This window comes from Rhinoderma darwinii, chromosome 6 (assembly GCF_050947455.1).
Source record: "Rhinoderma darwinii isolate aRhiDar2 chromosome 6, aRhiDar2.hap1, whole genome shotgun sequence".
Lineage (NCBI taxonomy): Eukaryota > Metazoa > Chordata > Amphibia > Anura > Rhinodermatidae > Rhinoderma > Rhinoderma darwinii.
In genome coordinates this window covers 41,398,938-41,412,477 of record NC_134692.1, presented here as the reverse complement: position 1 = coordinate 41,412,477, position 13,540 = coordinate 41,398,938, and the positions used below count along the sequence as shown (strand labels likewise).

Genomic DNA, 13,540 nt, shown 5'->3' with positions numbered 1-13,540 from the left:
ACTGAATTTGAGCGTGGTGCGGATATAGGACGCCACCGTTGCAACAAGTCAGTTCATTAAATTTCTTCCCTCCTAGATATTCCACGATCAACTGTGAGTTGTATTATTGCAAAGTGGAAGTGTTTAGGGACCACAGCAACTCAGCCACGAAGTGACAGACCACGTAAAGTTATAGAGCGGAGTCGCCGAGTGCGGAGGTGCAGCAGTTTGCAAGCCTTATATCACGATACACAATAGCAAGCGTTACTTGGAGTGGTGTAAAGCACGCCGCTACTGGACTCTGAGGAAGTGGAAACGTGTTCTGTGGGGTGATGCATCACACTTCTCTATCTGGTGGGCAAGTCTGATGGGCGAGTCTCTGTTTGGTAAATGCCAGGAGAACGTTACCTGTCTGACTGCATTGTGCCAACTGTAAAGTTTAGTGAAGAATGGATAATGCTATGGGGTTGTGTTTTTAGGGGTTGGCCTAGACCCCGAAGTTCCGTAGAATAGAAATCTTAATGCTTCAGGATACCAAGACATTTTGGACAACTGTGGTTTCCAACTTTGTGGGAACAGTTTGGGGAAGGCCCTTTTCTGTTCCAGCATGATTGTCCCCAGTGCACAAAGCAATGTCCATAAAGGCAGGGTTGGGTGAGTTTGGTGTGGAAGAACTTGACTGGCCCGCACAGAGCCAGACCTAAACCCCATCAAACACCTATGAGATGAACTACCGCAGAGATTGGGAGCCAGGCCCTCTCATCAAAAATTCCCACAGACACTCTCCAAAATCTTGCAGAAAGCCTTCCCAGAAGGGTGGAAGCTGTTTTAGCTACGATGGGTGGGACCAACTCCATATTAATGCCTATGGATTTAGAATGGGATGTCATAAAAGCTCCTTTAGGTGTCCCAATACTTTTGTCCATATATTGTAAGTGTATCACAGCGCTCTCGCCTTTGCTAGTCAGACAGATCTGAACTAGTACTGTGGCCCATTTGTTTTTGTAGCTTCTGGAACCCCCATGATCAACTAATACTAATGATAAGCCATAACTTTCTGGAAAAGTCCTTTAATCTTTATTTACATAAAAACTTTACAAAAAAAAATGTGTAAATGAGTCTTTTTTCCCAACACTTTAGATGCAAATATGGATGAAATATGGACATGACATTCTGATCTGTATTAGGGCTTATTCAGACGAACGTAAAATACGCGCGTGCAACGCGCGTGATTTTCACGTGCGTTGCCCGTAGCTATATTAGACAATGGGGCCGTGCAGACATGGCAGCGTTTTTTGTGCAGCGTTGCTCCGTGGCAAAAAACTCACGACATGTCCGTTGATTCAGCGTTTTCAACGCATCACGCACCCATTGAAGTCAATGGGTGCGTGAAAACCACGCATGTCGCACGGAAGCACTTCCGTGCGAACTGCGTGTTTGCGCAACAGCTGTCAAAAGGATGAATGTAAACAGAAAAGCACCACGTGCTTTTCTGTTTCCGAACATCCAAACGGAGTGTTTTTGCGATTAGCGAACCCCGACAACCGAAGCTAACTTCACCGGGTTCGGCCAAACTCGTTTTGGCCGAACCTGGCAAAAAAATTTCCGGTCCGCGACGTCGGGGGACATTCACTGTGCATGGTGCTGAAAGAGTTAAACTGTTTCAGCACCATGGACAGTGACTTGCGATCCCAAAATACATGAACCTGTAAAAAAAACGAAGTTCTAACTTACCGATTACTCCTGTCTCCTTCCTGCAGTCCGACCTCCCGGGATGACACTTCAGTTCAAGTGACAGCTCCAGCCAATCACAGGCTGCAGCGGTCACTTGGACTGCCGCGTCATCCAGGGAGGTGGGGCTCGATGTCAAGAGAGGCGCGTCACCAAGGACGCGTCACCAAGGCAACGGCCGGGAAGTTCTCGGTAAGTAGGAACTTTATCTTTTTTTTAACAGGTTTTTCGCTGTTGTGTTCGGCATTCACTGTCGAGGGTGCTGAAAGATTTAGCTCTTTCAGCACCTTGGACAGTGACGGGCGTCGACAAGCCTCATCTCTATGATGCCGGCTGCGCGAAAATCACGCAGCCGCGCATCAGACACGGATGACACACGCAGCTGTCAAATAGTGTTTGCGCGCGCAAAACGCTGCGTTGTTTGCGCGCGCAAAAACGCAACGCTCGTGTGAATCCGGCCTTACAGGTCTGCAATTTCAGGCTTCATTGACTTCTGGGGAGGGGGGCGGGGGGTGTGAATACAGTGGAAATATTATCCCTGATAGAATTTTAAAAATTCAGCCTAGTTACTAGCCCCATTGATTTGCATTGATTCTATACTCAGGACCTTTTTAATATGGACCTAATATGAATCCTGAATACAGTTGTGTGAATGAGGCCTATAGTGTGTGATTTGCAAGCACAGATTACTGTAGACCTAAAATGCACAACCTATAAGGCTAGATGTGGTTACTATTCTGCCCCGGCTAAGGGCTCATGGACACGGCCATATCACGTTGTGTACAGAGCCGTAATAGGACTGCCATAGAGGTGCATATGAGGCCTCTACTGAAAACTTGTTTGACCAAAATGAAAAGTAAACCTGAGCATCTGGTATATATCACACGTTTTAGTGCCAGACGTTACCTTCCCAGTGGCTCACCCTCCCCCTTCCAACAAGCTCAATGTTTTTCTGAAGTCAAATAAAAATACAGAGCTCATACATAGTCAGACAAGGTCCTTGTTTGTGTAGTTATGAATTAAAATATATTCATATTTAAAATAATCTCATAATTAGGATTTATTCAGACAAGCGTGTCTGATTTGCGTCTGCAAAATATGCACCGTATTTCATGCATTTTCAGTTCCGAGTGGCATCAGATTTTCTCGTCCGTGTTTCTACTCTGTTTTTTTTTTCTCTGCATCCGTTTAGCAACGGATGGACAGCAAATTACCCATAGACTTAAATGGGCGACTTGGTCCGCAAAAACGGCCCAAAATAGGACATGCAGTGAGTTTCACGCAACGAACACACGCTGCATGAAAGAACACGCATGTGTGAATAGCCCCATTGAGTTGCATGGGTCAGTGTGCTGTCATTTATTTCAACGGACAGCCCACGGACATAAAATACGGTCATCTGAATAAGGCCTTACGCCGCTCTCTATAATTCTCAATCCAGACCGGTCTTCTGGGATGACGTTTATCCCATGTGACTGCTGCAGCCAATCACAGGCTGCAGTAGTCACATGGGATGAAAGATCATCCCAGGAGTCCGGACTTCTCAGACAACGGAGGGACGGATCGCCAGGACTACGGCCCAAGGTAAGTATGAACTTTTTTTTTTCTAGTGCTGCTCTCCACAGCAGAAATTCCGCCCGAAGAACTGTACCACAACTTGGTGCGGTTTTTCGTCCGGAATTCCCTGCGGGGTCCCGGGCGGATATCCTGTGTACTTTTATGCAGCATATCGGCCCTGTATAAACATAGCCGTAAAGTGAATTTCCCCCCTTGAACACCATCGTTATTTAATCTAAATAGGATCAAAATCACAACACATCACGAATCTGGTGCATTTTATGACTCCTCAGCCATGCCCCCTGTTTGAGACATTTTCAAAATTGTCTAGGAAGGTGCAAAAATAGTCTTAAACACATAATAAATTTGCAGAGGCGGAACTTTAAGCTCCTGAACCCCAATGCAAAATCTGTAACGGCACATTTTGCTTAATAAATCTCCCGCAATGTGTGAACATTGCCAAAACATCAATAAGAGTTAGATCATTTACACGTATTTACTTATACAGAAGAGATCTGGACTTTGGATACATGGAGTTATGTTAGGTCATCGTTTGAGGGAATTCCTCCTCTCATAGGGTACATTCATACTGTGGTGTTGAAAAATGCTTTTCGGGTGCATCTTCTGAAAACCGCATGTAAGTTTGTCTAAGGCCAGGATGACATATACAGTTTTGAGGCAGTGTTTGTGGCTGTTTTTGGCTACATTTTTTGTGCCAAAGCCACAAGTGTATCCAAACGGAAGGCATGGTATAAAGAAAAGATCTCCGTTCTTTTGTGTCCACTCCTGTGTTTGGCTCAAAAAATTTACCAAAAAACTGCTCCAAAAATTGTATCAAAACTGTGTGTGATCCTGGTCTGAAGTACGTGCGGTTTTGCAATGCTTTCTTTTTTAATGCACTAATTTAGTGCAGTTGTTTTGGGGTTATCAGCCGTTTTAGAATGCGGTTAAATGAACTTAAAAACACCGTGGGCTAAACCACATCTTTTCAAAGCAGTTCCCCTTTTTATAAATTCCAACATGCATCTTAATAGTGGTGGTGTACTTGCAAATAAAAAGAGGAAAACCGCAGTTACCATCGCCAGTTGACTGCATGTACCGCTATTTTCGAATGCAAAATAACTGGCAGGGGTTTCTGTTCCTGGAGGAGCCCCTGACTTCACTGTCCATATGTCCATATATAGACAGTGACATCAGGTATTCCCTCTATGAGCGTAATCCCTGGCAATGCTCTGCTGGGGAATCCACTCCAGGAGGAGCTACTGACTTCACTGTTCATATATGGACAGTGATGTCAAGGGCTTCCCCAGGCTCAGCGCTTAAAGTAGCGCTGTGCCCGGGGAGTCCTCTATACTAATGCTGAAGCAGGGAGCTGACGGTTCCCTGCTTCAGCATTGGGTTCAACTGTATCTGCGTCCTGAGGACACAGATACAGTTGACACCGGGACAGTTTTAGAGGTATGGCCTAAGGGCCCTTTTACAAGGGGCCATTATGGGGCAATTATGGGGCAAACGAGCGTTCACAGAACAGGGCAACGATCAGCCGATTCACAAGCAAATGCTCGTTCATTGGTTGGTCGTATGGTTGCGGCAGCCTAAAATATTATCATTTTTGGCAGCACATCTCCCTGTGTAAACAAGGAGATGTGCTGCCGACATAATAGAAATGTATCGGGACGAGCGATAATAGTAAAAAACGCTAGTTCCCCTACATTACTGATTATAGCTTCTTGTGAAAGGAGTTGTTACCGCTAAAATGGGCCAGTGTAAATCTTTTCAGCCTTATTTGCTTTGTGCTGTTTGCACTACAACTTGTTAAATATTAAAGGGACTTGTTATCTTGGTCTGTCTGTGCCTGACTCTTTCTTCCAAACAATTATTGTTTTGTAGCTATTAGGCTGAGTCAGGGATCTACAATCTGTGGCTCTGTGAAACTACAACTTTCTATCATGCCATGCTGGGAGCTGTAGTTGTTTTAGGGTATGTTTACACGGGCTGTTTTTCAGGCCGTAAACTTCCAGAAAAATGGCTGAAAAATCGGAAGTAGAACGCCTACAAACGTCTGCCCATTGATTTCAATGGGAAATACTGTGTTCTGTTTCGACGGGGCGTGTTTTTATGCCTCGTTTTCCAAAAACGGCACATAAAAAGAAGCCCGCGAAAAAGAAGTGCATGTCACTTCTTGAGACGTTTTTGGAGTCGTTTTTCATTGACTCTATAGAAAAACAGCTAAAAAAACGCAGCGAAAAATGCGAGTTGCGAGAAAAAAACCGCCTGAAAATCAGGAGCTGTTTTCCCTTGAAAACAGCTACGTATTTTCAGATGTTTTTTAGTAAGCATGTGAACATACCCTTACAAATTATGAAGGGGCACAGGATGCAGACGGCTGGGTTTTGGTTTGTTTTCAAGCCAAAACCAGCCTTTGATTCAGAAGTCCACATGACATTGCCACTTCCAGAGTCCCTGTACAACGGCGTATTATTGACTCGTAGGAACTCCGTGTACCTCTACAAAGCACCTTACCTTCAATGCTTCTAGAGGAGAATACCTCTGTTTTAACCCTTTCAGGGCACAGCCGTTTTAGGTTTTCATTTTTTCCTCCCCACCTTTCAAAAGCCGTAACTTTTTTATTTTTCCGTCGATATAGCCATAAGAGGGCCTGTTTTCTGAGTTGTAGTTTTTCACTGTACAATTTATTGCACCATATAATGTATTGGAAAACTGGAAAAATAATATTTGTGTGGTGGATTAGGAAAAAAAACAGCGGTTCCTCAATATTTTGAGGGGTTTCGTTTTTACAGCTTTCACCATCCAGTAAAAATGGCATGTTGAATTTATTCTACCGGTCAATACAATTATGGCGATACCAAATTTATATTTATTTTTTTATGTTTTACTACTTTTACAAGGAAGAAACTAATTGTTAAAAATAAAATTTGTGTTTTGTGGCCACATTCTGAGAGCCATAACTTTTTTAGTTTTTTGGCGATTGAGCAGTATAACGACTTATTTATTGCGGAGCAAGCTGTCGTTTCTATTGGTACAATTTTGGGCTACATGAGCATTTTTGATCACTTTTGATTTTATTTTTTGTAGCATATGAAGTGACAAAAAAAACAGCGATTCTGGCATTTTATATTTTTTCTTTTTACGGCGTTCACAGTGCGCGTTAAATAATGGTGTATTGTAATAGTTCTGACTTTTATGGACGCAGCGATACCATTTTTGTATATTTTTTTACGTTACTTTAGAGGAAAAATTGGAAAAGGGAGGTTTTTTGATCTTTCAATTATTTTTTTACACTACTAAAAACGTTAACTTTTTTTTACACATGCGCCGTCGGAACGAAACGCAGTTTTTCCGATTGAACTCAATGGGCAGATGTTTGGAGGCGTTCAGTTTCCGTATTTTCAGACGGTTTTCGTGGCGTTTATGGCCCAAAAAATGTCTGAAAATAAGCCGTCTGAACATACCCTCATTCTCCCTTTGAAGTATTGCTTTTAGACGAGAAAATGATGCCACACTGAGTGTTAAGGAATCCATAGGCACTCCGTGTGCAGCCGTTCAAGTTTTCACACTAGAAAGCTGTGGGCATGAGCCCTAAGGTTATATTCAGATGGTGCAGTCAAGACCTGTTTTTTTTTTTTACTACGACTGCCACGAAAATGCGTTCTTTGCAAAATTTAGGCGAAATCGAGATATTTTGCTGCATTTTCATGGCAGTTGCGGCAATAAAATGCGACTTGACCGCACGCTCTGAATATACCCTAATTATAAATGCCAGGTCTCATACGGAATTGATATTATGCATGAGCCCTTTGACTGAGAATCTGATTGTCTGCTATCTCTGATCTTGAGACCCCGTCTTCATACCATACAGTACAACTTATGTGGGCAGCTGCTTATGGATAAAAAAAAAACAGCGTTTAACAAAAAAAAATAAAAAAAGTTCAAATGTATTCAATTTAAGAAATTTTGATTTTGACATCATTATGAATGTTACAGAAATTCATTGACAAGTCCATTTCTCTTCCATTTTTACTACAAAATATTCTTAAACAATACATTTCCAAAATTGCTGTTGTGAACGAGGCCTGTGAAGTGTTCTCCCTCTCAAGTCATGTGGCTCCAGCTGATTAGTTAATTTGTAACTCCTGCATAAGACAACATTTTAAAAAGGTAACTGAGTGTCTTTACAGGGACAGCTAGTTTGAAGGAAGGGGGCTGGTGAAAGTGCGTGAAACTATGTCGAAACTTGTGGAGTGTGTTCCTAATTTTTCAGAAGGAAGAAACAAAGAGGTAAGAATTTTATGTATTGTAGCCATGTTTATGAATGTGTGTATGTATATATATATATATATATATATATAAACATCCACTATGGTATATTAGATTGGAGTGATGCAGTTCTTTCTTCTTTGTATTGACAATTTTGCTGCTTGCACCTGCACATTCTACACATGATTTCCTTCACCATAAATAATAATAATAATAATAAAAAAAAAGTGATGTTACATTTAATGTTGGTCAATGGGACCGACCAAGCACGTGCACATGCGATGTCATCAGAAATTTAGCGATTGCAAAAAATTTTTTTTATATATTTTTTGCAATTCTTGCAGAAACTCCACTTTCTACAATAGCGTATATCGTGTTACATGCGAGTTTGTATTGGGATTTCACACCAGATTGCAACACAACACATCACGTTCAATGTGTCACCGTGCAGCCCTAGTCTGCGTGGTCTGTAAACCTGATGTGAACTGAGCCAAAGTGTATGAACTTGTACACGCGTAACGGAGTTGCTGCAGAAAATTTCTGCAGCAATTCCATTGAAAGTAGCAGACATTCCGCTGCGTCAAAAATGCACCATTTCCTGCGGTTTTGACTGGAGAAAATGGTGTGTATTTTGCTAGTTTTTGATAATGCTGAGAGATGGTGACAAATGAAAAACGCAGCAATTCAGTCCACTTTCTGCAGCTGGAATTGATAAATTGGATTTGTTAAATCTCACCCACTTTGTTGCTATTGTATTCTGCTGCGTATTTTCTGTCCGCAATTCCAGATGAAAAATACACAGCAATTCCGCTACGTGTGGACAAGCCCTAAGGCCTCATGCACACAACCGTAGCCATGTGCACGGCCGTGATTTTCAGGTCGGACGGCCGCGGAGTGTCGCCTGCAAATTGCGGGCCTTGTACATGGCCATGTGCATTAACTTCTATAGGCCTGAACCGCAAAACACCTGTCCGTTCTTTTTGCGGTCCAGGCTCCTGGGCCATGCACGAACCGTGGAAACCTCGGTCGTGTGTGTGGTCCCATTGAAATGAATGGGGCCGCAATTCACCTTAGGCCCCATTTACACAAACGTATTTTTGCGGCTGCAATTCACCTAGCAAATTTGCAGGTGAATTGCGGCCCCATTCATTTCAATGGGCCCATGCACACGACCGAGGTTTCCACGGTCCGTGCATGGCCCAGGAGCCTGGAATGCAGAAAGAACAGACATGTCTTATTACGGCCGTGTTTTGCGGTCCAGGCTCATAGAAATTCATGCACGCGGCCGTGTGCAAGGCCCTGGGGTGACTTTCCGTGGCCGTCCGACCCGAATATCACGGCTCTACACATGGCTACGGTCGTGTGCATGAGGCCTAAGTATGAACATATCCAAATAGAAAGGGCAGGAAAATACTTCCCACTAGCTACTTTTGAGACCTATTATTATTATTATTATTATTATTATAGCCCACATGCTATATTTAGGGCTGACCAGCAAGTAGAATACTACAAATTATTTTATATTAATTTGCAATAGTTTGACAAATCGAATAGACTGACATATCTGTGTAATACACGGCTATGTCAATGTAAGGTTCTGTTCACATCAGAGTTCTTTGCATTCTGTCAAATTTTGGGATACTTGACGCCAAGAATAGCCTAGTTTGCATCACTATTCGTGTCATCATTAATTTTGCTGTCACAAAGGAGACCTGAAGAACCTCATTTAAGTCAATGGGGTCCCTCAGGATTTGTTGGAATCTGTTTGCAAACGTATCCAGCATAGCCATCATCTAAACTGTTCTTGCAATGTCCCCGCTACCCAGGTTATTGATGCACTGGCAGCAGCTATTTCTGGGACTCGAGGATGTCGATTATTGGATGTGGACCCTGGAGCATCCACCAATAGAACCGTCTACACATTTGTGGGTACTCCAGAGGCCGTTGTTGAAGGGGCTCTGAATGCAGCACGTGTTGCTTTTAAAATGATCGATATGAGTAAACACAAAGGTAGATGACTTCTGTATTTTTAGGTACAATAGGATGTGATTCGCTCCTGTATCCCTTTCGAATGATCCTGCCGAATGTCCTGCAATCATTAATTTGATCCTTTAATTCAGGAGTGTGCAACTTTTTCCGTTCTGAGGGACACCGTCAGACTGTCCTACTCCTAAGGGCCGTGATAAAATTTTAAAGGGCACATCTCAGACCTATTGACAGTATATGTCATAAGATAGTGGTTTCACTTTGAAAACACCCACCTATTGTCAGACTTGGGATTGCATGCTCCCCCTTTCAGAACTCCAGAATGGAGGGGATATGCCACAACTGTTTTAGATGTGAATACTCTTTTAAAAAAGTACTCTAGGTAAGGCTCTGTGTACATCTTTGTCCTGTTTTCCGTTTGTAACAGAGACCAAGATGCTGTGACAGATCTGTTTTATGACTAATACCAGCGGCGCCCAATGGACCTCATTGACTTACAATGGGTTCCATCATTTCGACGGGAAAAATTACAGAATCGGCAATAGAGGCCCTGACACAGATGTTGACACAGCCTAAAACTGATGCACTTGGGGCAAAACTGTTGCTTTGTTACGCCTAGTGCAGGACCTAAGGGGACAGTGCATAATATAGAGTCCCAAAGAGAGAATCCCTGCACCGTCCCCTCACTCCTGCACTAGGCGTAACACACCAACAGTTTTTCCTGAACTGATCCTTTAAGTTTTTGAAAATACAACAGTTCGCTACATTGCCAGCCCCACAGTGCCCCCTAGAACTGTGAAGCGTGAGGTTGGTTCCCCTCCCCCGCCCAATGCTGCCAGCTAGCCACAGTCCCTCAATACTTACCTGTCCCTTCTCTTTGACGTGGTAGCTACACCGCACCACAGGGCTCTCGCATGTCTTTCATGCCCTGCACTGATCACACTGCAGGGAAAAGAAAATGGAGCTGCAGCTAAATGACCGCACTATAGTTTCTGCATCAGAAGAATTTGATAGTCTTTTGACTGTCTTTTTGCAGGAGCATAACTATAAGGTGTGCAGAGGTTGCACCTGGCCTTGCAGCGATAGAGGGCCAAAAAGGTCTCTGCCCCATTTTATAGGACCAATAATACACAGTCGAGTCACATTATTATGACCACCAACTAATATCCGGCATAACCGCCGTGTGCAGCACAGACAGCAGCTCGACTGGCTGGGAGTGACTCAATAAGGTGCTGGTAGATTGTCTCCGGTAATTGGGGCCACGCTGACTGCAGTGCATCCCACGTTTGCTGGAGGGTGCGTGGGGGAGGATCCATAGAGCGAACCAGACGATTGAGGTGGTCCCACAGATGCTCAATTGGGTTCTAGTCTGGCGAATTAGGGGGCCAGGGATGCACTTGGAAGTCTTGGTCGTGCTCTTCCAACCACTGTCCGACATTTCTAGCCGTGTGACCTGTCGCATTGTCTTGCTGGAATATTCTCTCTGCCCCAGGGAAGACAAATCGCTGCCGATGTGATCTGCAACAACGGATTCATACCCAAATCGGGTAGTGCCTTCCATATGGATGAGTTGGTCATGAAAAAATTCTGCAAACCATAACGCTGCCGCTACCAGTTTGTGTTCTTCCAGCAATGTTTGCAGGGTGTTTGTGGCTCATCGGAGAAGGCAAACCTTTGCCAATCGGATGTCCAATTCCGATACTGCCGTACAAATTGAAGCCTTTTTTTCAGATTCAGCTTAGTTAGCATAAGAGCATAGACTATCCATCTGCTTCAAAGCCCCATACTCAGTGGGGTTCGCTGAACTGTTTTGGTCACACGTCTGGTAGCCCCCTGGTTGATTTTCACGGTGAGTTGCTCCACTGTAGAGTGTCGTTCAGCCCTCGTTCACTCCGCGGTTTCCACATCAGTTATTCCCAATGGTGTCATTTGTGTCCACTCACGATACACTTTCACCACAGCAGCATGCGAACCGTTCACAAACTGTGCTGTCTGAGAAATACTGCCACCCTTGCCCCGAAAGCCAATAATGGTCACTTTTTGCAACTGATCGCCTTTTTTACCCATGGCAACAATGAGTTGTGTTTAGACAGCCCATCGCACAGACCTTATATACCCACTAAGCCAGCCCACGACACATCGCTTACTGCATGGGCTACGCGCTGACGATGACGAAAGTAGGAGGTGGTCATAATAATGTGACTTGACTGTGTACAAATGCCACTTAACAGTTGGGGGTCCTGTCAAAGATTTTGCACTAGCAGGTCTCGTGTCCTATTGGGTAGAGGCTGCACAGAATGGTGTTGTGGGCCTTGTGCATTACTGTGCTCACCTGCTTTTCAACTGTACATTGCCAGTGCTTCACTCCAACAGGCTACTGGGACAATATGAATTCGGTTTTGTGGAATAGTGTATTAAATTGCAGAACAAGTCTTTCCTTTATACAGTGTCTTTTTTTTTTTTTTTTTTTTTTTTCTTCTCCCCCCTGTTTCTTTGAGAACCCTTTTTAAATCCGAACTGGTGATTGAATGAATATTGCACACAAGCTGAATTTTGAGTTGAACACGGAGATTGCAAATCCTTACGCAGTATGGCTTTCAAGCAAGCTTGACTTGTCCATATTTATACTGTACCAACAGCTGAGATTAATTCCCACCATCCGCTTTGTCAGGCCATTTTGACCCCCTCCGAAAGGTGTCACCCGTTTCATTCATTTGAGTTGCTGTGGGATCTTTGAAACACAAAACATTGATCATTGTACACCCTGTTTCCCAACCTTGAAAAGCAATTTCGTAGCTCTGCAGGGTTTACTTTTTTGAAGTGTCGATGCCTTTCCTAAGATGTTTCTAAACAAATCTTATAAGTGTAATAATGGTCTGCTGATGGAAAGCTTCTATATTAATGGCGTACAAATCTGCTAATTAACTTCACATTCAACATGGAATGGTCTTCTCCCTTTAGGGTACGTCTGCACACAGCGTAAACACTGCTGAATTTCCCACTGGATTTTCTATGCAGAAATTTAGCAGCGTTTTTGCAAGAAAAATTGACATGCTGCCGATTGAGAATCCGCACCGCAAGAAAATTTTCACTCTTTTTTGCTTCGTTTTTCCACCGCTTGTGGATGAGATTTGTCGATCTCATCCACTTTACTGCTACTGTAAAATACAGCGAATTTACCGCAATTAAATCAGTGGTGGAAAATCCGTAGCTGTTCCGCCCCGTGTTCACATACCCTTAAGCAGATATGTTGATTAAAATTTCTCTTCAGGTGAGCATCCTCGTATGGGGTCTCTGGATGTGTGTCCCTTTATTCCTGTCCGGAATGTGACCATGGCTGAATGTGTTTCTTGTGCAAACAACTTTGCTGAAAAACTGGCAAATGAACTGCACGTTCCAGGTGAGAAACACATTTACATTCTTACTTCTGATGAACCTTGGCTATTGGTAATAACCTGTGTAGGTATAATTTACACAGTAATCATGCTAATTGCTATTGTCATGCTTATATGGAATGTGATCATCATGGAATTCTACATTGTAATGCATCTGACAAAGACCTCTATAAAGCATTGAGGCATATTGGTCATAGTGTAAAGGGCCTTTTACACCGGCTCGTTCCCGATAATTGCCCTTTGTAAATAGGGCAAGTAATCAGCTAATGAACGAGCAAGCACTCGTTCATTGGCTGACTGCATTGGTTTAAATGCCGAAACGATTATAGTTGTTGGCAGCACATAGTTGTCCCACGCTACCAACATGATAAAAATTTATAGGGATGAGCGATCGGAGTAATCTAGCTCCTTGTGGAAGGATCAGACGTGCGGCAATCAACGAGCTGTCTCGCTGATCGGCGCTCGTTTACACGGCCCACGCTGGGTTCACACGACCATGTTACGTCCGTAATGTACGGAACGTATTTCGGCCGGAAGACCCGGACCGAACACACTGCAGGGAGCCGGGCTCCTAGCATCATAGTTATGTACGACGCTAGGAGTCCCTGCAGGAC

General features: G+C 43.6%; 1 protein-coding gene across 1 annotated transcript in view; it reads left to right on the top strand.

The window, feature by feature from the left end:
- The first annotated feature begins 7,452 nt into the window (after positions 1–7,452).
- The window catches only part of FTCD (formimidoyltransferase cyclodeaminase), a 30,879-nt gene continuing 24,791 nt past the window's right edge, over positions 7,453–13,540 (top strand). Inside the window, exons 1-3 of the mRNA XM_075829552.1 lie at positions 7,453–7,566; positions 9,372–9,555; positions 12,803–12,931. Of these exons, the coding sequence (XP_075685667.1) occupies positions 7,513–7,566; positions 9,372–9,555; positions 12,803–12,931 (367 nt within the window). The 5' untranslated portion in view covers positions 7,453–7,512. The remainder of the gene's footprint in view (positions 7,567–9,371; positions 9,556–12,802; positions 12,932–13,540) is intronic.